Source organism: Vidua macroura, chromosome 27 (assembly GCF_024509145.1).
Source record: "Vidua macroura isolate BioBank_ID:100142 chromosome 27, ASM2450914v1, whole genome shotgun sequence".
Classification (NCBI taxonomy): Eukaryota; Metazoa; Chordata; class Aves; order Passeriformes; family Viduidae; genus Vidua; species Vidua macroura.
Window position 1 is genome coordinate 1,069,759 of NC_071597.1, and position 23,516 is coordinate 1,093,274.

General features: G+C 68.7%; 3 protein-coding genes across 3 annotated transcripts; 2 read left to right on the plus strand and 1 right to left on the minus strand.

The window, feature by feature from the left end:
• Positions 1 to 619: 619 nt before the first annotated feature.
• PPP1R1B (protein phosphatase 1 regulatory inhibitor subunit 1B) lies at positions 620 to 5,273 on the minus strand. Its single transcript, XM_054000105.1, has 8 exons — positions 5,091 to 5,273; positions 3,862 to 3,922; positions 3,508 to 3,530; positions 2,608 to 2,683; positions 2,385 to 2,492; positions 1,713 to 1,781; positions 1,127 to 1,273; positions 620 to 1,044 (listed from the first exon to the last, which is right to left on the minus strand). The coding sequence occupies exons 1-8, from the start codon at positions 5,169 to 5,171 to the stop codon at positions 956 to 958; spliced, it is 654 nt and encodes a 217-aa protein (XP_053856080.1). The 5' UTR covers positions 5,172 to 5,273; the 3' UTR covers positions 620 to 955.
• Positions 5,274 to 16,274: 11,001 nt separating this feature from the next.
• NEUROD2 (neuronal differentiation 2) lies at positions 16,275 to 19,577 on the plus strand. The gene is made up of 2 exons (XM_054000104.1): positions 16,275 to 16,425; positions 17,551 to 19,577. Exon 2 carries the CDS (start codon positions 17,556 to 17,558, stop codon positions 18,630 to 18,632), a length of 1,077 nt encoding a protein of 358 aa, XP_053856079.1. The 5' UTR covers positions 16,275 to 16,425; positions 17,551 to 17,555; the 3' UTR covers positions 18,633 to 19,577.
• A 594-nt stretch (positions 19,578 to 20,171) lies between these two features.
• Positions 20,172 to 23,471, plus strand: LOC128819646 (collagen alpha-1(I) chain-like). Its single transcript, XM_053999883.1, has 3 exons — positions 20,172 to 20,413; positions 20,577 to 22,751; positions 22,883 to 23,471. The coding sequence occupies exons 1-3, from the start codon at positions 20,172 to 20,174 to the stop codon at positions 23,469 to 23,471; spliced, it is 3,006 nt and encodes a 1,001-aa protein (XP_053855858.1).
• The last annotated feature ends 45 nt before the right edge of the window (positions 23,472 to 23,516 follow it).

Sequence of the window (23,516 nt, forward strand, 5' to 3'; positions counted from 1 at the left end):
CGGGCCCGCCGCCACCTCTGACCCCGGAAGGGAAACTCAGAACGAGGCTGCGCCGGCAGCGACCATCGCCGGCCGCGGGGGGAGCGGGACAGACCATTCGCAGCGGGAGGATTACTGCGACTGGGAGAGACCATTTCTCATGCGGGGATCAATAATTCCTTGTGGGAGGTGGAATCAGTAGGGCTGGGAGAGACCATTCCAAAGGGGGGGAATCAGTGGGGTGAGGGCAAGACCATTCCCCGTGTGGAAGGGGGGGGGGGAATGTCTATGGGGTGAGCAAGGGAGAGACCATTCCCCTCCTTGGGGGTGTGCCAGTGGGCCTGGGAGAGACCATTCTCCAGTGGAGGGGGTGACCATGGGGTGGGGAGAGACCATTCCGTGGTTGGGGGAGTATCCGTGGGGCTGGGAGACACCATTCCCCACATGGGGGGAGTCAGTGGGACAGACCACTCCCTATGGGAGAGGGGGGTGCTCATGGGGCGCCCCATGGCCCTGCCCCACACCCGCAGTCTGTCACACCCCCAACAACGACCAGACCCCCCCCAACACGAACGGGACCAGACCCCCCCCCCCCCCAGCCCCCCCATATGGCCGCAGCTCCCCCCAAACACTCTCCAGCCTCTGTACAGCCGTTTATTGCGGGCGGGGGGCTCTGCTCGCTTGGGGCCGGGGGGCAGCAGCCAGGGGGGACCCGGACCCCGCCAGCACCCGGGGGTCCCATCCCCGGCTCCTGCGCCGGCAGCCGGGGAGGGCGCGAGGCCCGTGGGGAGGGGGGCGGCGGCCGTGGCCGGGGGTCCCGACGCGGCCCGGCGAGGCCCAGCATGGCGCGGCACACGGCACATGGCGCACGGCGCGTGGCGCACGGCAGACGAAGCGCAGGCAGCGGGCGGGGGGCAGCCGGGGGGCGCAGGCGAAGCTAAGGGGGGGGCCGGGGGGGGCCGGTGCCCGGTGCCAGCTAACTGGTGCCCAGCGGGAAGGTGGGCGAGTGGCGCTCGGTGCCGATGGGGCGCGAGGGCACCTCGGCGAAGCCGACGTGTCGCCGCTCTGGGGACAGAAAACGCGGCGTCAGCGCCGGGCGTGGTGGCACCGGGGACAGCGGGGGACGGGGGGGTGACAGCCCACGTACCCCCGGTGCCACCGTCCTGCTCCTGCCCCGGCTCCTCCTCGTCACCCTCCGCTCCCTCGGGGTCCTCGGGGATCTCTGACACCGTCAGCGACTTCAGGTCCTCCTCGCGCTCGTCGATGCCGCCGGCGAAGGACACCTTCTGCCCGCCTGTGGGGACCAGCACGGTGGCCCCGGGGACCCACAGCGTGAGGAGACCCCACTGAGGCACGGGGGGGACGCGGCCCCAAGCCCCGGTGCCCGCCCGGCAGCGGGCGAGCGAGCAGCCGCGTCCCCTCGCTGTCCCCTCGCTGTCCCCACCGTCCCCATCCTCCTGCCACCCCTGTCCTGCTGTCCCAATCCTCCCGCCGCCCACATATCCTTGCCCCCCGCCGCCCCCATCCCTCCACCACCCCGTCCCCTCGCCGTCCCCATCCTCCTGCCACCCCTGTCTCTGCGCCGTCACCTCCGTGTCTGTCCTCCTGCCATCCCTCTGCCACCCCTGCCCCTCCCACTGTCCCCCCATCCCCATCCATCCCCCCACCCTCCTGCCACCCCTGTCCCCCCTCCATCCCCATCTCTCCGCCACCCCCCGTCCCCATCCCGTTACCTTTCCGCTTGTGCGCCTTGAGCCCGGCGGGGAAGTAGCTGCGCTCGGCTCTGCCCTGGCTCCCCGGGGCTGCCCGGGCGGGGGTCGATGAGGCCGGGGCACCGCGGGGCACGCGCGGCACCGGGGCACCGCCGGCAGCGCCGCGTCAGGCAGCGGCCGGGGGTCCGGCTGGCGTCACCCGGCCCCGCGGGGGACGGCGACGCGGCCCGGCGGGGGAACGTGGTGGCCTCGCTGGCGGGGCAGCGAGGACAGCACCGGCAGCGGCCGGCCCGTGGCCCAGCCCCGGCACACGCCTTGTCCCCGAGGGCTACAGGGGATGATGATCTCCGTCCCCGCTCCAGCAGCCCCGTCCCCATCTCCCCGTGTCCCCCCAGGCTCCAGCAATCCTGTCCCCATATACCCCGGGCTTCTTGTCCCCATGTTCCCGCATCCCCGGGGCTCTGGCGCTCCTGTGTCTGTGACCCCGTGTCCCCACGTCTCCTTGTCCACTGGGCTCTGGCAGCGCCACGTCCCCATCCCCCAAATTCCAGCAGCCCCATCACCGCACCCCCACACCCCTTGGCCTCCAGAATCCCCCTCCCCATGTCCCTGTGTCCCGCAGGCTGTGGCATCCGTGTCCCCGCATCCCCTGGGCTCCGGCAGCCCCCTCCCCATGTCCCTGTGTGCCCTCACCGGACTCGAGGGCACTGTCGGGGTCGCAGCCGTCATCGGGCTCCCCGTCGGAGCTGTCGCCCCCGCCCATGCCGCTCTCCAGGTGGGACTGCACGATGCGCTGCACCGCTGGGGAGACGCCGGTGTCACCGGGCACTGGGGGCACTGGGAGCACTGGGAGCACCGCGGTGTCCCCCCAGCCCCCGCGCTGCCCCCGTGCCGCCGGTGCCCCCGCGGGCGGTACCTTTGAGCGAGGGCGGGGTGTAGGCACACGGGTTGGTCCTCTTTGGTTTGAGCAGGCAGCCCTCGCCCGACGAGCGCTGCGGGGGGAGCGGTGTCGGGATGGGGGGGGCCTGGTGTCCCCACGGGGGTCACCGCGGCCCCGGGAGAGCCGGGAACCCCCCCGGCGAGGTGGGGAGCTGCGATGGGGGTCTCGCAATGGAGCTGATGCCCACCCCTCCCCAGCAATGAGGACCCTGCCAAGGGGATGTGGCGCTGGGGACATGGTGCTGGGGACACCATGATGGGACCCTGTGTTGGGGACCCTGAGGTGGGGACCTCGCAGTGGGGATGGGGTATTGGGGACACCATCCTGAGGACTCCTCTGAGGGGACCCTGCCATGGGGATCCTATGGTGTGGACTCCCATTATGGGGACACTGCCATGAGGACGTGGCACTGGGGTCTCCACAATGGGGACATTGCCTTGGGGACGTGGCACTGGGGCCCCCACGATGGGGACATTGCCTTGGGGACGTGGCACTGGGGTCCCCACGATGGGGACATTGCCTTGGGGACGTGGTTTTGGGCTGCCCCTGATGGCGACCCTGTTATGGAGGTGTTTGGGACCGCACACTGGGGACCCCTCCACGGGGATGTGGCACTGGGGACACAGTACTGGCGACACTGGGGGGGTGACCCCACGACGGTCACGCGCTGGTTTGCACCGCGGCCAAACTCCACAGCCTGGCTGGGCTCCATGTCCCCATCCCGTGTCCCTGTCCCCGTCCCCGGCGCTGGCGCCGTGTGCCCGTGCCGGGAAGGAGCCGATAAGCTCCGGCCGCCGGGGCTGGGCCCCGATAACCCCACCTGGGGACACGGGACGGGGGAGCGGGGCTCTGTCGGGGGTCCCGGCGCCCACTCACCTGGTAGGGCAGGTTCTCGTCCTCTGTGTCAGCGGCACCGGGGAGAGAAGGGTGAGTGGGACACGGGCACCCAGCGGGGCCGGGCAGGGTCCTGCCCACTCTCGGACCCCCTCCGGGGGTTACCCTGCCCGCCGGGGACCCGCGTCCCCTCCCTGCCACCCCCTTCCTTGTGTGACACCCCGTCACCTCCCTGCCACCGTCTCCCTTGCCAGACATCCCATTCCACAGGTGACACTACATCCCACCCCCGCCCCCGCATCCCCTCCCCGCCACCGTGTCCCCATGACAGACACCCTGTCCCATCCCTGCCACCGCCTCCCGTCCCTGGACCAGACGTCCCCCGGCCCCGCTCACCTGGGGAGGAGTGTTCGGAGAGCTGGAAGAGCATGGCCGGCGTGGGCCTCCGCCGGCGGATCTGGGGCACAGCGGGGTGTCACCGGCTGGGGACGCCCCGGGTCCCCTGTCCCCTGCCCTGCGCCCCAGGGACACGTGTCTGCACGTGTGTGAGCGTGTGTGCGCCTGTGGGTGCAGGGCCACAAAGCCACCCGGCACGGGGGTCCCCGGGGTGTCCCCAGTGCATCCCAGCCCCAGAGCAGCTCCTCCGGGCGGACTCTGCGTCGGCGTGTGCTGGGGACGTCCCCTCGGATCAGGGACAACCGGCGGGGGTGGCTGCACCGACTCCCAGCGTATCCTGTCCCCTTCATCCCATCCCTGTCCTCATCCTGTGCTCTCCGTCTCATCCCTTCCCTGCTCTCCTGTGCCATCCCTGTCCCTGTCCCTGTCCCTGTCCCCCCGGCACAACTCTCCCTGTGCGGGACCGCAGCTTCCACGGGGACCTTGGAGCTCTCTCGTCCTGTCCCCGTCTCGTCCTCAGCCCGTCCCTTTCTGTGTCCCGCACGCAGTCCCGTCCGGTCTGTCCCTCCCGTCCCATGCCCTGCCCACTCCGATCCCCCTTATCCTTCTCTGCCGGTCCCATCCTCTTCCTCTTGTCCCCTCTGTCCCTTCCGATCTCCCCCTGGATCCATCCCCTCCCTCCCTCTGTCCCCTCCCACCTCCCCCTTGTCCCATCCCATCTGTCCCAACGCATCTCCCCCCCGTCCCCTCTGTCCCTTCCATCCCCTGCCTTGTCCCCTCTGTCCCCTCCGATCCCCCTTGTCCTGCTATCCCGGTCCCATCCTGATCCTCCTGTCCCCTCCGACCCCCCTTGTCCCATCCCCTGCCTTGTCCCCTCTGTCCCTTCCGATCCCCCTTGTCCCATCCCCTGCCTTGTCCCCTCTGTCCCTTCCGATCCCCCTTGTCCTGCTCTCCCGGTGCCCTCCCGTCCCTCCCGTCCCCTTCGATCCCCCTTGTCCCATCCCCTCCCTCCTGTCCCACTCTGTCCCCATCCCGTCCCCGCTGTCCCCGTCCTTCCCCGCCTCCCTCCAGCACCCCTCGGGCTCTCCCGTGTCCCCCTCCCGTCCCACGCGGTCATTCCGGGGGTCCCTCCTTGGCCCGAGGTCACCGGCAGCGCTTTGCCCCGGCAGAGAGGAGGGACCCCCGGGCTGGCCCCGCTCCCCGCTCCCCTCTCCCCGCTCCCCCCTCACCATCTCGACGGCGCGGGGGTCCAGGTTGCTGGGGGGGGCCGGCACGGAGAACTGGATCTTCTTGCGCTCCTTGGGGTCCATGGCCTTGGCCGGGAGTCACCGGAGCCGGGGGGGCTCTGGCACCGGTACCGAGCGGAGTTCGGTGGCACCCGGGGCTCGGTACGGCGAGGAATGAGAGTGGCGGGAGGTGGGGAAGGCAGAGCCGGTGAGGAGGAGGAGGAGGAGGAGGAAGGAGAGGGAGGGAGGACACGTCTTCCTACCAGGAGCTGAATTATTCATTCCCCCCCTCCCCGGGCAGGGGGGCTGAGGCCGCGGTAATGATTCCTTGGGGAGCCCCCCAGGGGGTTCAGCCAACCTGTGGGGGGTCCTTAACCCCTTCCCTGCCGTGGGGGACCCCGCCTGCAGTGGCCGGTTGCGTTGGGACAGGGACGGGTGGCTCCATACGTGTCCCTGTTCCTTATGCCTGAGTCTCCCCAGAGGTGGGGGGCAGGGGACAGAGGGACAGCCGCTCCCACCCCTGTGTGGGGAGCGGCAGAATTCCCCCCACCCGGCTGCTCTGTGCCACACGGGACACAGGGGCACCACTCTGGAGAGAGTGGGGAGAGAGTCCCTCTCCGTGGGGACACGGGACTCCCAAAACATCCCATCCCCTATGTGCCGGGGGTCCCCCCACCCCAAGCTGCAGCCCCCGGGATGTCGAGGGTGCGGGAGTTGTGTCTTCACCCAGGGCTGTGCCCACCTGCCCTGGCTCTTCCCCAGCTTTTGGAGATTTTCCCCATAGAAAATCCCACGGGACATAAAATGTTCCCCCTGGGGAAGGTGGGGGGTTCATCCCCCTGGACAACTGCACGTTCCAGGCAGGGAACGAGGGACATCGAGGCACCTCTCCCGGCCCCACCGAAGGGGCACAACCAGGGGGTCCCCATGCAGGGGGACAGCGGGGTCGGCAGCAGCCGGAGCGGTGGCTCGTCCCCTCCTGGGATGTCCCGGGGCGGTGTCGATGGGAGCCGCCTCCGAGCAGGAACGAGGAAGGGGGAGCCGGGAACTGGCTCCGTCCCCCGGATCTCCCGGTGCTCCAACGGCTGCGGGTGGCCGTGGGCCAGCAGCCACCGCTCCAGCAAAATATTTACCCGAGTGGCACCGAGCCATGGACCAGCCTCCCGCCCGCCCGGCACCACGCGGCAAAGCTCGGCAAAACACGGCACAGCCCGGCTCTGGGTGACAAATCGTGGCTCTGGGTGGCAAATCTCGGCTCTGGGTGACAAGGCCAACTCTAGGTGACAAAGTCCAGCTCTGGGCAACGAGTCTTGGATCTGCGTGACAAATCTTGGCTCTGTGTGACAATGTCGGGCTCTGGGTGACAAAACCTGTCTCTGGGTGACAAACTTGTGCCTGTGGCACAGCGCAGTGACCAGCCGGGTGGGGACAAATCAGGGACAGGCGCCAGCAGAGCCAGGAGACCAAAATCTGGGGACAAGGTGAGGGGTCCCTCGGTCACCCTGTCCCCTGGCTGGCCCTGTGCCGGGTGTCCCCTTGCCGGGCTCCGAGCACCGTCCCCATCCCAGGACCCGAGTCGTTATGGCAACAGGTTCCAGGGCTCCATCCCGCTGCTGTTCCCGCTTCTCCCACCCACGAAGACGCCGTGTGAGGGGGTGGCCGGGCCCCCTCCCCTCCCTGCGCTGCGGCAGCGCCGGCACCCGCAGCCCCCCGGGATCGGCACGCGCCGCCCGCGCCCGCGCCCACGCACCGTCACCCGCGGGTGGCACCTGCAGCGTGGCACGGGGAGGGGTGGGGGGGGGGGGCCCGCACCGGGCCCGGAACACGGAGGCACCTTCCAGGCACACGTGTGGCACACATGGCCCCGCTCGTCGCCGGGACAGCACCGTGGGCACCCCGTGCCGTGCCCGTCCCCGTGCCCGTGCCGTGCCCGTCCCCGTGCCCGTGCCGCGGTGCCGCGGGGGCTGCAGCTCCGCGCAGCAGCGAATCCTCCCGCAGAGGGAGTAAAAATAGCAGCAGGTTGAGGGAAGAAGCGCTCGCCCCCCGCCAGCGGGCACCGGCGAGGAGCCTGCGCCCACCGCGGAGCCGTGGGGACGGGCGTGGCGCGGTGTCACGGGGGGCAGAGGGTGTGGGGATGGACCGTCGTGGGGACAAGATGGGGACACAGCGTCGTGGTGGGTTGGGGCGCACCAGGGACGGAGCATCGTGGGGACAGGGTGCCACGGGGACAGGGTGCCTTGGGGATGGAGCACCGCGGGGACAGGGCGTGCCGGGGGTGGAGCATGGTGCCCGGCAGGGTCCCACGGGGACGAAGCGCCCAGCAGGGATGGGCACAGGGATGGGGACAGGGTGTGCAGGGGATGGAGCATGGTGGGGACAGGGTCCCATGAGGACGAAGTGTCCCAGGGACGGAGCGTGGTGGGGACAGGGTGTGCCGGGGACAGCGTTGTGGTGATGGGGTGCCTCGGGGACAGGGTGCCGCGGGGACAGGACCTTACTGGGACAGGACATCGCGGGGACAGGGCCTTGCGGGGACAGCGCATCGCGGGGACGAGCGCACGGCCCAAGGGTGAGTGCCGGGGGGGCGGGGCCTGTGCGCGGAGGGGGCGTGGCCACAGGATGGGCGGGGGTCGCGTCGGAGGTGCCGGGACCCCCGCTCAGCGCCCTTCACCCCGGTGTCCCCCTCCGGGTCCCCCGCCCGGCCCTGCGGGCTGTCCCTCACCCCGCTGCCGGGTGTCCCCTCCCAGCTCGCCCTGGGCTGAGCCCCCCGAGCCCCAAGAGCCCCCGTGGGTGCAGCCGCCCCCCAGGAGCTGCAGCGGGGGCGGCGGGTGGGCGCCGGTGCTCCCCTGGGTGCAGAGGAGATGCCGGGAGTGGGAACGCGCGTGGGAGCGGAGCACGCGTGGGAGCCCGAGGAGGCGGTGGGTTGGGGGGGGGAGGGGGAGCAGCAGGGGGCTTAACCCCTTCACTGCTGGGAACCCCCCCAGCGACCACCCTCGGGTGCTGCAGAGGGGAAGGGGGGCCTGGGAGGCACCTTCCCAAAATGGGGCTTCATGGGGGGCTGGGGAAAAGGCACCCACTGCCCTACTCAGGGACACTGGGCAGCACTGGGGGGGTGCGATGGGGAAACTGAGGCAGGACTGGGGGGGCTGCACCCCTATAACCCGCCGCCATCGGGGGGTTCAAATCCCATGTCTTTAGCATGATGTGGGGTGGTTTGCCACCCCCTATCCCCAAAAAGTGCGGGGGCTCCAGCGCTGGCACGAGGAGGGGCCGTGTCCCTGGGTTCCCGGCAGGATGGGGCCGTGTGTCCCCGCACCTGGCAGGACAGGGCCGGCTGCGTCCCCAGCACGACGAGGAGGAGTCGCACCCCCTGAACCCCCAACGGGGCGGGCAGGGGGCTGCATCCCCCCGGCCCCTCGGGCTGTGCCCGGTCCTGGTGCCATCGGTGCCCTCACCGGCCCCGTGTGCCCGTCGGCGCCGCGGCACGCGGTGGCAGATGTCACTCCCGACGCTGGCATGGCCGGGCTGGCACGGCCACCCGGGGCTGGCACGGCCGCGTGGGCCGGGCAGCGACTCAAGGGCTTTGGCACAGGGTGGCCGGAGCGGAGCCGCGGCTGGAGCCGTCCTGGTTGGCAGCCACCGGCCACCGGCCACCAGCCACCGGCCCATGCCAAGACTTGCACCCACACCACGGGGTGGGATTGGGGGCACTGGGGGGGTCCTGGGGCAACACCCCCGGCGTGGGCACCCACCCAAGCAGGGGCTGTGCTGGTTTGAGGGGGGTTCATGCACACAGAGCCCGGCGCCAGGGTGTGCCCAGCGCAGGAGGGGCTGGACGGGAAAAACCTTGACGGGGGAACTTTGTGGGGGAATGCGGGGAGGATAAAGGGGGAATGTGGGGGAGACAAATCTGGGGGGTTCCAGGAGGGAAGGGGTGCAGTGGTGAGACTCCGAGAGGCAGCCCGGGGTCATCACGTGCCTCAGTTTACCCACCTGTAGCACGTGTCCTCTACAACCTGAAGCCCCACCCACCCCCTTCCCTGCGGAGGGGGGACCCCAAAGGATCCTAAAACTCATCCTGGCGCCCCCACGGAGCCCTGCCAGGGTGGGCTGAAGGGGGGCTCCCAGCCCCGCTCCCCCCAGCCCATCTCTGACCCCCCCCGGGGGGTCCCGGCCGCCAGCACAGACCAGTTTGCTGCCTCCATTCCCAGAAGAAAGAATAAAGTTAAAACATCTGTTAATTTATAAACCAATTTAACCATGACTGGTTAATAAATAGCTTCCAGCTGGCACCCCCACCCCGCGCCGGGCAAGGGGGGCCAGGGGGGCACAGCCGGGCTCGCCACACTCCTGCAGCCCCCCGGGGTCATTGTCACTTGTCCCCGTGGGGGTGTGGGGGGGGGTCCCCGGGGACTCAACGGGGAGAGCCTGCGGGGAGGGGACACGGACACGGTGCCTGGCACAGGGGGATCCCAGAGGGACGTAGGGGACAGCGTGGTGCCCACGGGGGGGCTCTGGTCATGCGGGGGGGGTCGGGGCTGCCGGGCCGAGGTGAGGGGGGGGTTTGGGTAGGGGAGGAGGGAACAAGGAAGGAGGAGTCTGGAGGGGGTGTGGATGTGTGTGTGCGCGCCAGGGATGGGCACGTGTGTGTTCATGCGTGTGCCAGGGCTGTGCACATCTGCACGCGTGTGCCAGGCGTGTTCACGCTCGTGCCTCCATGTGCGTGTTCATGTGTGTGCCAGGGCTGTGCCGTCCACAGGGGCCGTGTGGGGACACCCCATCTCTGCTGTCCCCACAGATTCCGTGACGTGTCCCTGGGCCTGTGGAGCGCCATCCTCGCTGCGCACGGATCCAGGATGGGAAAGGGCCTGGCCCCGGCGCTGTGGGGTCCCCGTTCCTGCCCCACATCCCCTCTCTGGGGGCCGTGGGTGGAGGTGCAAGGGCGTGAGCCCCTCGCCGGCCGCGGCGCCCCGACACGTGTCGCAATAGTAATGTAATTTGTCCGTTAACAATGGGCAGCTTGAGGTTTATATTTAATTACACCGATCGCACCAACCTGAACTCACCCTTATTCATCAATAATGCATGGGTTTGTGTTTATCGCTGCTTAATTAATCTGTGCTTACGACAATTAAAGGCTCGCAAAATCCCCCAAGGTGGCAGCGGGGAGCGGCTGCGCCGGGCTGGCGCGAGCGCGGCGCTGGCGTGGTGGCGGTGCCAGCCTGGTCGTGGTGCCAATGTGGTCACCCCGACAGCGTGGTCCCCGTGCCGGCACGGTCACAGTGCTGGCGTGGTGGCCGTGGTCACGGTGCCAATGTGGTCACCGTGGCAGTGTGGTCACCACGCTGGCATGTGGTGGCACGTGGTGACGGTGCCAGTGGGGTCGCAGTCGTGATGCTGGCATGATCGTGGTGCTGGTGTGGCCACCGTGCCAGCGTGGTCACGGTGCCTGTCTGGTGACCATTCTGGTGTGATCACCGTGCCGGTGTAGCAGCCGTGGCCGGTGAGAGCCAGCCCAGCTGCCGAGCAGGGTGACACCCACTGTGTACCCCCATCCTTGAGTGCCAGGAGGGACGAGGGAAGACCCCTCCCCACATGCTGGGGTGCAGCAGTGGGGACCCCCACCCTGTCCTCTCTGCCTCAGTTTCCCCACAAGGAAACCGCCAACACCACCACCACATCCATCACCCCCCTCACATCACCTTCCCCCCAAACCACCCCCATTCCTCCTCCCCGGTGCTTTTCCCCGATTTTGCTTTTCCCTGCCCACTCTGCACGCCCTGACGCCCTCGCTGTGGCAGGGCCGGGGGGGCCCGTGCCCCCCACGCCGTGCCAGGCCAGCTCTGTGCCTTTAAGCGCGGTGGCACGGCTGTCCCGGATCAGCCGGAGCGCCTATTAAATTTTTATGCGAAGTGTAAATGGGCCAGGTCTCCAGCTTCCCGCTCCCTCCGAATGATTTATTACTCGCAAATACCACAGAACTAATTAGTATAGTAATTAATTAATACGAATTTGCATATTTGCATGTGCAATTAGTGCAGTGGAGTGATTACTCTGAAAATGAGAAGTTGGGCCTGTCAGATGGGAGTGTGAACTGGAGTGGAAAAGCCTCGTGAAAATGATCCCGGGCGGCGGCGGCGGCACCGGGCACGAGGCGGCACCGGGCAGGCGGCGGCGCCGGCGAGGCCCCGCACGCGGGGTCGGGGGGCTCAGCCCCCCAGGACACCCCCTTTCCCCCATCCCATCCCAGCCCGGGTCCCCCAGCCATGGGGACCGCTCCATCCCTCGGCCATCTCCATGGCGACTCGCTGTGCCAGGCGCATCGCCATGGCAACGGGCCGGGCCACGCAGCCTCGCCATGGCGACTGTCGTCATCGCGCTCTGTCGCCATGGAGACACTCCCCATCTCCCCAAATCCACTCCCTGCCAGGCCCCCCCCCCACCTCGGCGTTGGGGTGGGGGTGCTGCTTCTCGGAGTGGGGGTCCCCGAAAGCACCCGGGAGGCGGGGTGGGGGTCCCCGGTGTCCCCAGAGATTGGGGCACCCGGGGATGGGGAGAGCACCCCAGGGTGCCCCACGCTGGCGTCCCCTGCGCTGTGGGGCTGGCAGGAACAGCTGAGCTCTGTGACAGCAGCGCCGGGCTGGACCCGCTCCCAGGGGATGTGACCTGAGACTCCCCAGGATGGGGCTTGGCACCCCCAGCCCCACAGTTCTGAGTCCAGCCCTTGGCCTTTGTCCCTGGTGCCACCCAGGTGCCCCTTCACCTGTGCCCACCCCTCTGGCTGAGGCTGAGGCCTGACACACTTCCAGGAGGGCCACCAGCCGCCTGTCCCTGGTTTTGGGGGGGCAGGCAAGTGAAATGGGGGGCGATGGAGGGGGCCACGGCTACGGGCAGCCCCCACCACCCCCGTGTGCCACATCCCCCCAGCACCGGGCCCCGCCAGCCCCCGGAACGGGCCCAGGCAGTCGCCATCTGCCACGGCGGGGCCGGGGCCGCTGCCAGCAGCACCCACTCAGCTGTGCCCACACGGGTGGCACCGCCGGTGAGTGCCTCCCGACCTGCCACAGCGGCCATGGAGAGGCTGCTGTGGCCACTCCTGAAGCCTGGTGACATCACACACCAGCTGTGATGTCATAGGCTGTTGTGACATCATCAGGGTGGCCTTGTTACCTCGGCAGCAGCCAGCTCTGCTGGTGGCAGCTCCCTCCAGCCCTGGGTTGGGGTCCCCTGTCCCCGTCCCCCACTGTCCCCAAAGGACATCTGACCCCATCAGGGAGAACACAGCAGGTGACAAAGGAGTGTGGGGCACGGGGGACGAGTCTGCTGCGTCCCCACCCCGTGATCATCTGTCCCCAGCCCCACGTGGAGCCGCGGCTCCGGCAGTTTCCCACTGGGCAATTCCCAGGTGTCATTTTCCTAATTAACAACGTGTGGCTTAAAAAGCACTTGTCAAGTCCCTGGCCTGTGTGTGACTGTGGGGGACAGGCTGGGGGGACAGGCTGGGGGACAGGCTGGGGACGCAGGTGGGGGATATGAGCAGGAATTTGGGTGCCCTGGGAGCAGGAGCCAGTGGGTGAAGCAGCCACACCACAGCCCCAGGGCTGGCACAGCATCTCCCCATCCTCCTCTGGCAGAAGATGAGGGAGTTCCCTAAACCCCCCTGATGCCAGTTCAGCCAGGGGCCCCCTCTCTTCCCTCAGTTTCCCTCCTCCATCAGCTTCCTCCTCCCAAGCTCCCCACCCATGACCCTGCACAGTCACCACTGCAGGGACTTTTAGGGACACGGGGACGGGCAGGGCAGCACCCACCCCTCCCCATCCCCCAGAGCCCCCCTCCCACAGCTGGGGCCCTGCTCACCCGCTGACTGGAAGATGCCCAGGGATGGGTCCTACGAGGGTGGAGCTGCTCCAGGGACCCGGCCCGAAGGCAGCGGGGACAAGGATGGGGACAGGGATGGGGACAGGGATGGGCTCAGCTCCTGCTCCCGCCGCTCTCCTCCCCTCGGTGACATTCCCGGCGGTGGCTCCGCCGCGCGTTAGCGCATCCATCTCTCCCCAGCCTTCACCTCCCAGAAATATTGCAGTGCAGAGCCGGCTCCATCTGGCAGCGGCCCCCGCCTCCCCCCGCCACCGCTCGCGGGGAGATGCCGGAGCCGGATCCATCGCCCGGGCCCCGCATGGATCGGCCTCGCTGAGGGCCAGCAGGGACCCCACCGGTGACAGGGGCCAGCTGGGATGACCCCCGTGCCACACCGGGTGGGGGGCAGCGTGGCCTGGCCGAGGCAGCCGCCGCGGTGCCACGGGCTGGCCCCACGCCGGGGCTGTGGCAGCCGGCTGAGCCCCGGCGAACTCGCCCCACGCGGGGCCCCTGGAGCCGCCGCGGGCCCAGCTGGCTCCCAGCCGTGTCCCGGCACCACCCAGCACCCGGCTCCCACCGCCGGCTCTGCCAGTGCCGACCTGCCTCTGTGCCCTCGCCATGTCCCTCCCCGTGGCGCGTGTCCCCTGGCACGCACCTCGGGCTGGAGCCATCGCCGCCGCAGGCAGGGTCCCATCGCTTCCTGCTGGAGGGAGGGAAGGGACGTGGAGGATGGTTTTTGGGGGAGGAAAGAGCCTCATGCCTCTGCCAAACTCCTCACTGTGCCCGCCTGGCACTGAGGCCACCAGAGACACAACGGGAGTGGCCAGGGACCAGAGGTGGCAGCGCTGGGACAGGCGGTCCCTGCACACGGGGACCATCAGTGGGATGGGGAGCAGAGCCCCGGGGTCACTGGGCCATCTCCCCCAGCCTCCACACCCAAAAAGGCAGAACCCAGCCCTGCCCCTGCTCCCACCCTGCTCCCACCCTGCTCCAAAGCGCTCCCCAAACTGTGCCTGGTCCTGGGTTCACCTCAGCCTCACCCACACAGGACAGCCCCAATTCCCGTGGGATGGATCCTGCTCATCCAGCCCCTGCGCCGTGCTGCCAGGTCCCTGCTCACCTCTGTGGATGAAGCCCCTTCCCAAAGTCACCCAAGGAGCAGGACGGGGCTGCCCCTGCCCTGCTCTGCCCTGTGCCACCACCAGCCATGGTGGAGGGGACAGCACGGGGACAACACGGGGATGCCACTCCTGCCCTCTCAGAGGGCCGTGGCCAGGCACAGTCCGGCCGAGGGTCGTCAGCACCGCCCGCTGCACCCACCGAGGCAGAGCTTTGGGTTTTCATTTCCCTGCTCCCCTTTCATCTCCTCTCCCCGTTTCATGTCTCCACTTTCTTCTCCCTCCAAGCACTGCGCATGCTGATGAGCCTCACCGGCTGCTAATTAGGCTGTAATGGGTACACTGGGCCAGGGGCTTGTGGCTCATCCCCGTCCCCATCCTTGTCCCCACACGGGCCATCTTGGCCACTCGCACTGTGGCATCTCCTCGGCCCCAGGCAGAACCGGGGCCCCCGTTGGTCCCCCATGGGCCGTAATTCTGATGCCAGGAACCGGGGCACGGGTGGCTTCGCTGCCCTGACACCTGGGGTGTGGCCAGTCTCCAAGGGCTGGGAGTCCCCTGCCCTGGGGACCGACGGCTGGGCAGTGGGGCCTTACCCAGAGCTGGCTCTGATGTGCCACAGGCGTCAGGTGAGGGGGGGTTCCTGGAGCACCGTGATCCCGGCGGGTCACCCACCGGCAAAACGAAGATGGCAGCAGCAGAGGGAGCCGAACGGTGCCGCGGGAAAGGGATGCCTTGTGCCAGGAGGGTGCCCGGGAATCGGTGCCCAGCATGACACCGGCACTGGCAGGGCTGGGGTGGGCCCTGCCTCCCTGCGGGCCGGCCCCAGCCCAGGTGCCATCTGCTCGGCCGCAGCCGTGAGTGACAGTCAGAGGGTTTGTGCCGGGGGGACACTCGCCACCGGCGGAGCCCCTCTGTCACGTGCCAGCCCCGGCACCTGCACCGGGGGAATGGGCACCGCTGATGGCCCTGGCAAAGCCCTGCTGGCCGGGCACGGCCAGCCCTTTGTCTGCGTGTGGGCACAGCCACAGTTGCCACTGCCACGCCATGGCCGTGCCACCCTCGCCTGGCGTGTGTGGCTGGCACATGCTGGTGTGTGGCACCCAGCCCCTGCCCGCACCCCTCAAGCCAGGCAGGTCCTGACCCCTGGGTTTGTGGGGACAGAGGAGATCCAGGACATGGCATCGGCCCCAGCGGATCAGGCAGGACCGGGGCACCGGGTGATGGGAAGTGGCTTCTGGGGACACTGCGTGCCCATTTAGGTTCCGTGGCCCAGCTGCTGCCCACCCAAAAGGGCAGCAGTGATTTCTGGGTGCACAGTCACTGTGGTGGGGACAGATTTGGAGGCTGGAGGGTGGCAGAGCAGTGAGGAGTTGCCTGACAGACAAAGGCCTCGTTGGCTGCACCGCGGCGTGGCCGGGCCTCGGCCACCAGCACCGTGGGATTGGCATCCGTGGGGGCTCAGCCCCCGCGTGCAGCGGGGAGGGTGTGAGCGTGCAAGGGGGTGTGCGCGTGCCCAGAGGGTGCCAAAGGCCGTGTGGGGCTGTGCCACGGGGTGGAGGGATGTTGGCGTGGCTGTGTGGCCATGGGGGTGCCAGCGCGTCCATGTGCCACCCGCACGGGGACACGCGGCCCCGCGGCCACCGGCCCTGCCCACGCCACACCTGCAGCCCCCTGCCAGCACCGGTGTGGCCAAACTGGGCTCTGCCACCACCTCTGCCGTGCCCCCGGCTCGCGCCAGGCCCTCGCCACCGCAGCCATCGCCTCTCGGCTGCCGGCTGAGGGTGGGGACGGAGCCGGGCGAGCCGCCGCGGCATTTTGCGGCGAGCCGCAGATGCCAGCTCCCAGCGAGGGTCCCCGTGGCATCGCCCCCCTCACCCCAGCGCCCGCCTGTGTCCCTGCCACGCTTGGCCCAGCCAGGATGGCCGGTTTTCCCGCTGGCTCCATTGTTCCTCCCGGCCCCGCCATCGCCTGCATCTCGCCCGGGTCCCATTTTGCAGCGTGTAGGCAGAGCTGGAGATTTGGAAGAGGTTTTTTTTTTTTCTTTTTTTTTTTTTTTTTCTTTTTTTTTTTTTTAGAGTACAGAGTGACAGATGGCGAGTCCTCCTTCCCCAGAGAGACAAATCTCCCTGAATGCAAGCGCATGTCAATCATTAGCTCTCATGTGATAGCTCTCGCGCATGACGTGCCAACCATATGGCACTGGCAGCAGAGCTGGTACCCCCCTTTGCTGGGTAGAGATGCCACTCTCGCCTCCTTTTGGATAGAGGACTGCAGGAGGCTGGAGCACCTCAAGGAGCCGCGTCCCGCTCCCAGAAGATGCTGGGAACAATGAAATAAGAATTCCTGCGGTCCGCCCGAAGGTGAGTTATGTAAGAAGTGGAGGGTTGGGAGGGCAGCGGAGGAAACTTGAATGGAGAAAAGGCAACTTCCATGTTGATTTTGTTTCTCCGCCACGTCTCGCCCTTTTTTCCCCCCATCTTTCGTTCTCCCCCGGCCCTCGGTTCTCCCACTCCCCGCGGGCCCCGCTGGTGGGGTTTTCTCCCCCCGCCGAAGTCCCCCCCAAGGGGGGTTGTTGGGGTTTCGCCGCCCCCGGTCCCCCCCCCAAGCCTGGGCGCGCCCGGGTCGCCGCGGTCCCGGTGGGACGGAGCGGGCAGCGGCGGCCGAGCGGCATCAACGAAATCAGCGCGGAGCCGCCGCGCCGCCGCCCCGGGGGGGCCCGACCTGGCGGAGCCGCCCCCCCGCTCCCCCGCGGCGCCCCCGGCCCTCGCCCCGGGCGGTGCCCCCCGCCCCGGCCCCGCCGCGCCGCCCGGCCCCGGGGGCGCCCCCGGCAGCGCCGCCGCCCGCGGCCACCGCGCCCCCCGGGGGGGGCCCCCGGCCGCCCCCGCCGCCCCCCGCCGCCCCCCGGTTGGTGCCGCCGCATTTTACGGGCCGCGCTCCGGCGGCCGCGGGGAGCCCCGGGGCGGGGAGGGGAAGCCGGGCGTGGCTGACCGGGCCGGAGGGGGTACGGGGGAGACCTGGGGATGCGGGGGGGGCGCGGCGGTCTCGCCTCGACCCCCCGACCCCGGGAAGGCGGTGGTGGAGCCGCGACCGGGGCCGCTCCGCGCCCGCGGCAGGGAAAAGTTGGAGGCGTCAAAGAGGGACCGGCGACACCGGGCCCGGCCCTCGGGGCACCTGGGGGGGGGCATCGGGCGGGCCGGGAGCGGGGGGGGCGCGGGGGTTGAGCGGAGGAGCGGGACAGGGGCGCGGGCGGCGCCCGCGGGGACCCCGGCGGTGGGGCTGGCGGGGGTCGGGCTGGGGCGGAATCGCCGCACCCCGAGAGAGCCCCGGTGGCCCCGGGGTCGGGCAGAGGGGGCGGGGGGCAGCGGCGGGCGGCCCCGCGCCCAATTCGTTTTCGCCGGTCCCGGCGGGTGGGAGCGGGGCGGGGAGGGGGGGGGGGCGGGCGGCGGGGCCGCCGGTAACGCCTGGCTCTTTGCCCCCCGCTGCAGCCACCATGTTGACGCGACTTTTCAGCGAGCCCAGCCTGGTCCCCGAAGTCCCGAAATTCCCCGGTTGGGCCGAGGAGTGCGAGGAGGATGCCCGGAGCGAGAAGGAGGAGCGGGCGGGGAAGGGCTGCGCCCTCCCCGAGGAGCCGCCCGAGGGTTCGCTGGGAGAGAGCAAGGAGGAAGGGGAGCTAGGAGGGGACGAGGAGGAGGAGGAGGAGGAGGAGGAAGGCCTGGAGGAGGCGGAGGGCGAGCGGCCCAAGAAGCGCGGCCCCAAGAAGAGGAAGATGACGAAGGCGCGGCTGGAGCGGTCCAAGCTGCGGCGGCAGAAGGCGAACGCCCGGGAGAGGAACCGGATGCACGACCTGAACGCGGCCCTGGACAACCTGCGCAAGGTGGTTCCCTGCTACTCCAAAACCCAAAAACTCTCCAAAATCGAGACCCTCCGCTTGGCCAAGAACTACATCTGGGCTCTCTCCGAGATCCTGCGCTCGGGCAAGCGGCCCGACCTGGTCTCCTACGTGCAGACTCTGTGCAAGGGGCTGTCCCAGCCCACCACCAACCTGGTGGCCGGCTGCCTCCAGCTCAACTCCCGCAACTTCCTGACGGAGCAGGGGCAGGAGGGGGGTCGGTTCCACGGCCCCAACGCCGCTTCCTTCGCCGTGCACCCCTACCCCTACCCTTGCTCGCGGCTGGCCGCGGCGCCCTGCCCGCCCGCCGCCGGCCCCGGGCCGCACGGGCTGAGGACACACGGCTACTGCGCCTCCGCCTACGAGAGCCTCTACGGCAACACCTCCCCCGACTACAACAGCTCGGAGTACGACGGGGGGCTCAGCCCCCCGCTCTGCATCAACGGCAACTTCTCCCTCAAGCAGGACTCTTCATCCCCCGACCACGAGAAAAGCTACCACTACTCTATGCACTACTCGGCGCTGCCCGGCTCCCGCCCCGCCGCCCATAACCTGGTCTTCGGGTCGGCGGGGATGCGCGGGGGGGTCCACTCCGAGAACATCTTCCCCTACGACATGCACCTCCCGCACGAGCGGGGCCCCATGTACGAGGAGCTCAACGCCTTCTTCCACAACTGACCCCCTCCCCGACACCCCTCCCCATCGCCGAGGTGGCGGAGAGGGAGGGAGACTCCCCCACACACCCTCCCCCCACCCGCGGCGGCCCCGCGGACCGGCCCCCGGGGCTCCGCCGTGGGCTTTGGTGCAATATGGGGACCCGGCCCCGGCGGCGGGTCCCCGCGCCCCGTGGGGACAAAGTGCTTTTTTGGGAGGATTTTCCCTTTTTCTTAATTTTTTTAAAATTATTGTCGATTTCGTTATTTTTAAATTTTCATTATTTATTGCTATTTCTTTATTATTTAACGTAATTTATTTAGTTATTTTATTATTATCGCTGTTATCGTCACTATTATTATAATAACTATTACAGCTATTATAACTATTATTATTATTACTACTACTACTACTATTATCATTATTTTCCAAAGGGAGACGCCCCGCACGGGCCGACCCCCCCAGTCCAGCCCACCGGAGCCCCCCCCGGTACCCAGCACGACCCTCTGGGTCGAGTCGCTTCGTTTCATTTTTAATTCGTTTTAATGAAATTTTATATATTTATCTTTTAATTTTTTCCCCCCCTCCCACCCCCATTTTGGGCCGTTTCTCCCCTCCCCAGCCCTGACCCCGGACCCCCCCGGACCCCCCCGGCATTGGACACCCGCTGCCCCGGCCCGTGGGAGCGAGAGGAGCCCGCGCTGCGGCGCGGAGCGAAACTTTCCGAAGCAATAAAGAGGCGCAGGGAGGAACGAACCCCAATTTCTATCTATGCAAGAGGCCCGGCCCGGCGGACGCTCCGAGATGCACTTTGCTTTGGGGGGGCCCTGGCCCCGCTCCCCGCCCCGGGAGCTCCTCGCAGCGCGTGTGTCAGGACGTTTTTTACCTGTTTTAAAAACTTGAAACGGAAAAAAAAAAAAAAAAAAAAAAAAAAGGAAAAAAAAAAAAAGGAAAAAAAAAAAAGATAATAATTAAAAAAAAAAAAAAGACCCCCCCGGCCCCCCGCGGAGCCGCCCCGGTTTTCCCGAGCTGGCGGAGCCGGGAAGCGCAGCCCGCAGCTATGCAAGCGGGGCTCCGGGGGGGCTGGCGGGGCTGCGCCCCCCCCGCGGCGCCCGGCCCGGGGGTCTCCGTCCCGGTTTGCCGCATTCCTTCAGCCGGGAGACGCCGGGAAGCCGATAATGCTTTTTTTTTTTTTTTTTTTTTTGTTGGGTTTTCTTTGGTTTTTGGAATTTTTTTTGTCGGAACCTGCCCGCACCACCTTCGAGAAACCAGCATTTTTAGAGACCAGGGAGGAGGAGAGGAGGAGGATTTCTGAGAAATGTTTTGAAAACGAAAAAAAAAAAAAAAAAAAAGAAAAAAAAAGAAAAAATGGGGGGAAAAAAGGAAAGAAAAAGTTTTGGGAAAAAAAAACTAAAACGGGGAAAAAAACAAAAAAAAAAAAGGGAAAAAGAAACAAAAACCCACAAATCGTTGTAGCAAAGGGGACCCGCTGCCCGACACCAGAAGTGCTTTCGTGTTTCCGTTCCGTTTCATTTCGATTAATAAATATTTATGGCCAACGATATGCAAGACCCCCCCGCGCCGGGCGCCGATCCCGCTCCCCGGTCCCGGTTCCCGGTCCCCGTCCCCGCCGCCCGGACACTGCTCGGCGGCGGCGGAGCGCGGGGCGCGGGGCCGGGGGCCCGGCCGTACTGCATGCACCGGCCCCCTCCCCTCCCTCCCGGGGCCGCCCCCCCCCGGCCCCGCTGGACGCTCGTCGCCCGGTCCCGGCCCCGCCAGGACTCGTCGGCCGTGACGAGCCGCCGGTGCGATCGCGGCGAGGCTGTAATTACCGAGCGTCCTTCGACGGCGATTAATAAATATTCAATGTTGACTCCGCCGCCTTCGCCGCTTTCCTTCCGCCCCGGGGGCACCGGGGGCACCGGGGGCACCGGGCCGAGCCCCCCCTCCTGCCCCCGGCGGTGCCAGCGCCGCTCCCGCCGCCCGAATGCGCGGCCCGCGGGGCGGCGGCGCTGATATAACGCGGCTCTGCCCCACGGGTGTCCCCCCCGGGACCGGGGAGGCGGTGTCCCCCCCCTCACCAATAACGGCACCGGGATCCGGTGCGGCGGCCCGGCTCGGTCCACCGGCGGTGACACCGCTGCGGTCCCCTGGGAGCGGGAGCTCGGAGCTTGGTGCCCGGGGCTGGCACCGGGCCGCGGTGCCGGTGGCCTCGGGAAGGGTGCGCGGTGGCGGCAGCCAAGGCCGGTTCCTCGGCGGCGGCCCCGGGAAGCCGCTCGGCTCCCGGCGCGGTGCCCGGGGCTGGTGCCGGTTCCCGGTGTTGCTTCCCGATGGAGCCTTGGCTCGGTGCCCGGTGCCAGTGCCGGTGCCAGCGCCGGTGCTTGTGCCGGTTCTCGGCGCTGGCGCCCGTTGGAGTCCCGGAAGCTCCCGCGCCGGTTCAGGGAGCCGGTGCCCATGGGAGCCCCGGGACACCCGATGCGGTTCCGGTGCCCAGTGTCCGGTGCCGTTCTCGGTACCCAGGGCCAGTGTTGGTACCGCTGCCCGGTGCCCGGTGGAGCCCTGGGAGCGCGGTGCGGCGCCGGTGCCCGGAGCGGAGCTGTCCGCTGCGGCGGTGCTGAACGGGAGCCCGGGCTTCTTAACGGCCATCGGTTTATTTACCGACCGCACCACCGGGGCTCATCGCCACCCGACGGCCGCCGGCACCGGGCAGCGTCGGGCACTGAGGTCCCGGTTTGGCGGGCCACGCGGGTCGTGGGGGCCGGTTCCCCCCGGGGTCATCGAGCGCCGGGGCCACACAGGGGCTGCGGGGACGGAGGCACCGGTTTCCTCCCGGGATGGGTGTCTGATACCCGCGCCCCGCAGCCCCGCGGCTTTTAGGGATAAACCGGGCCGGTTTAGGGTCGGGCCGTGGCTGCAAACTGGGGCCGGATCCAGCGCGGCCCCGACGTGCTGGGCCCGGTCCCAGAGCCGCCGGTGTCGAGGCGTCGGGCCCGAGCCGGGGAGCGGATCCGCCCCGGCCCCACGAGCCCCTGCAGCGGCCCCCGAACCCCCGGCCGGGCCCCGGCGCTCGCCGCTCTCCCCAAAGCAGCGGATCCTCTTCCGACGGCTCTGGCCCGAATATCCTCCCGGGACTCGTTTCTCGGGGGAAAAAGCCCCGGGAGGACCCGGGGACAACCGATGGGGCCGGACGGAGGTTCCGTGGGGCCGGGGCTGTCGATGTGCGGCCCTTCTGCCGCCATCCGCCACCAGCGGCACCGGGGCCGCGGCCCGGAGCAGCGGCGGCGAAGGGCGGATGCCCCCGCGGAGGGGAGGAGGGGGACGCGGGGGCCGGGGGCTGCGGGGGGGCCGCCGACATCTGCTCCCGGGGCCGGCTATGCCAGGGGGTGCCGGCCCCGGTGGCAGGGCTCTGGTTTATGTTCAATTGTCGGGATTTTTGTTTCCCCGGTGCCCGCCCGGCCCCGCCGAAGATGCGGGAACCCCCCCCGGCTGCTCCGGCAAGGCCCGGCCCCGCAATGCGGCCCCGCACTCGCTGCACGGCCCCGGTGTAAAGCTCCGGAGAACGGCTCCGGTGCAAAGCACCGGTGGAAGGTTTTGGTGCACCGTCCCCGTGAACGGTTTCGTTGCAAAGCTGCAGTGCCCGGCCTCGGTGCAAGGTTCGGGTGCCCGGTGCTGGTGCCCGGCTCCGAAACACAGCCGCGGTATAAGGCTCCGGGGCCCGGCCCGGTTCACAGCTCCGGTGCCTGGTCCGGTTCCCAGCCCTTCCGCCCGGCGGCTCTCGGGGAGGGAAGCGGGAGGTCGGGAGCCGCCGCCCCGCCGGGCTCTGCGAGTGTTTCGTGCGACCGTGGAATCAAATCCACCTCGGGGGGCTGAGGGGTCCGGGGAGCTGCCGGGACCCCGCGCGGCTGCCCGGGGGTCAGCGGAGCTCGCCCAGCACCGAGGGGACCTGGCGGTGGCGGCTCGCCCGGACGCAGCCCCCGCTATTTCAAAGCAGGATGAGATGGGGGGTGGTTGTCCTCCCCGCCTCACCACCCCCGGTGCCCGTGGTGCCCCCGGTGCCCCCGGGCCGGCCCCTCTCCCGGCCCGGCGGAGCGCGGCGGGGGCGCGGGGCGAGAGCCAGCTCCGGGTCGCCGCTGCCACCGGCGAGTGCCAGCCGGGGGGGGGGGGAGGAGGAGTCATTGCTTCAGTTTAAATTTCATGGCATCTGTTCATTATTATACAGTGCGGATTTTTATATGGACAGCTAAATTAAAGACAGATTTCTGCCAAAATTGCAGATACCATAAAAAACCGGAGGCTCCCGGCGCCCGGCGCTCGCCGCGCTGCGGAGGCGGCCCCGCTCCGGGGGCCGGGGGCTGCCCGGGGGTCGGGAGGGGTGTAGGGGACACGGAGGGATGTGGGGGCCCGGGTAGGGGGGGGCTGTCCTTGTTTTTGTGCGATGGGGAGCCCAGGACGCTGTCCCCCGTGGGGGAACGGGGGGTCCCGGCGGTCTCCGGAGCCGCGGCCGGGGCGGGCCGGGCTGGCAACGGTCCTCGCCGCCCCGGGGGCTGCAGAGCCGCCCCCTCCCCCGCCCGGTCTGCCAGGCTCCATCGCAGAGGAGTTAAAACAAGGACATCTGTGCCTGGAATCGCTGCGAAGCTCCGAACCTGCCAGCGCCTGCTGGCACCGGCCGCCGGCGGAGGCGGCTTCTCCGGAATGCGGCACCGCCGGCAGCTCCGCCCGGAGCCCCGGCCCGGCCCCGAGGGCTGCGGGGCCAGGAGGACCTTGGCCCGTCTGGGCAGAGTCTGCGTCTGCCCCCATCGTGTCCCCGTCGGTCGCAGCCCCGAGGGGGTCGTGTTTCCCCTGTGGGAGACAGCGAGGGGATGAGGAGAGGGCCCTGCACCCCAATGGGGCACGGGCACACGGGCAGAG

Bases quoted from the DNA above. Each gene is read 5' to 3' on its own strand.
- NEUROD2 (XM_054000104.1), top strand. From the start codon at position 17,556: ATGTTGACGCGACTTTTCAGCGAGCCCAGCCTGGTCCCCGAAGTCCCG.
- PPP1R1B (XM_054000105.1), bottom strand. From the start codon at position 5,171: ATGGACCCCAAGGAGCGCAAGAAGATCCAGTTCTCCGTGCCGGCCCCC. The intron at 3,923-5,090 runs GTGAGGGGGGAG...GCTGTGCCCCAG, and splicing joins ACCCCCGCGCCGTCGAGATG to ATCCGCCGGCGGAGGCCCAC. The intron at 2,493-2,607 runs GTACCGCCCGCG...GCGTCTCCCCAG, and splicing joins CACCCCGCCCTCGCTCAAAG to CGGTGCAGCGCATCGTGCAG.
- LOC128819646 (XM_053999883.1), top strand. From the start codon at position 20,172: ATGCAAGACCCCCCCGCGCCGGGCGCCGATCCCGCTCCCCGGTCCCGG. The intron at 20,414-20,576 runs GTGCGATCGCGG...CGGCGGTGCCAG, and splicing joins TCGGCCGTGACGAGCCGCCG to CGCCGCTCCCGCCGCCCGAA. The intron at 22,752-22,882 runs GTGCCAGCCGGG...CCAAAATTGCAG, and splicing joins GTCGCCGCTGCCACCGGCGA to ATACCATAAAAAACCGGAGG.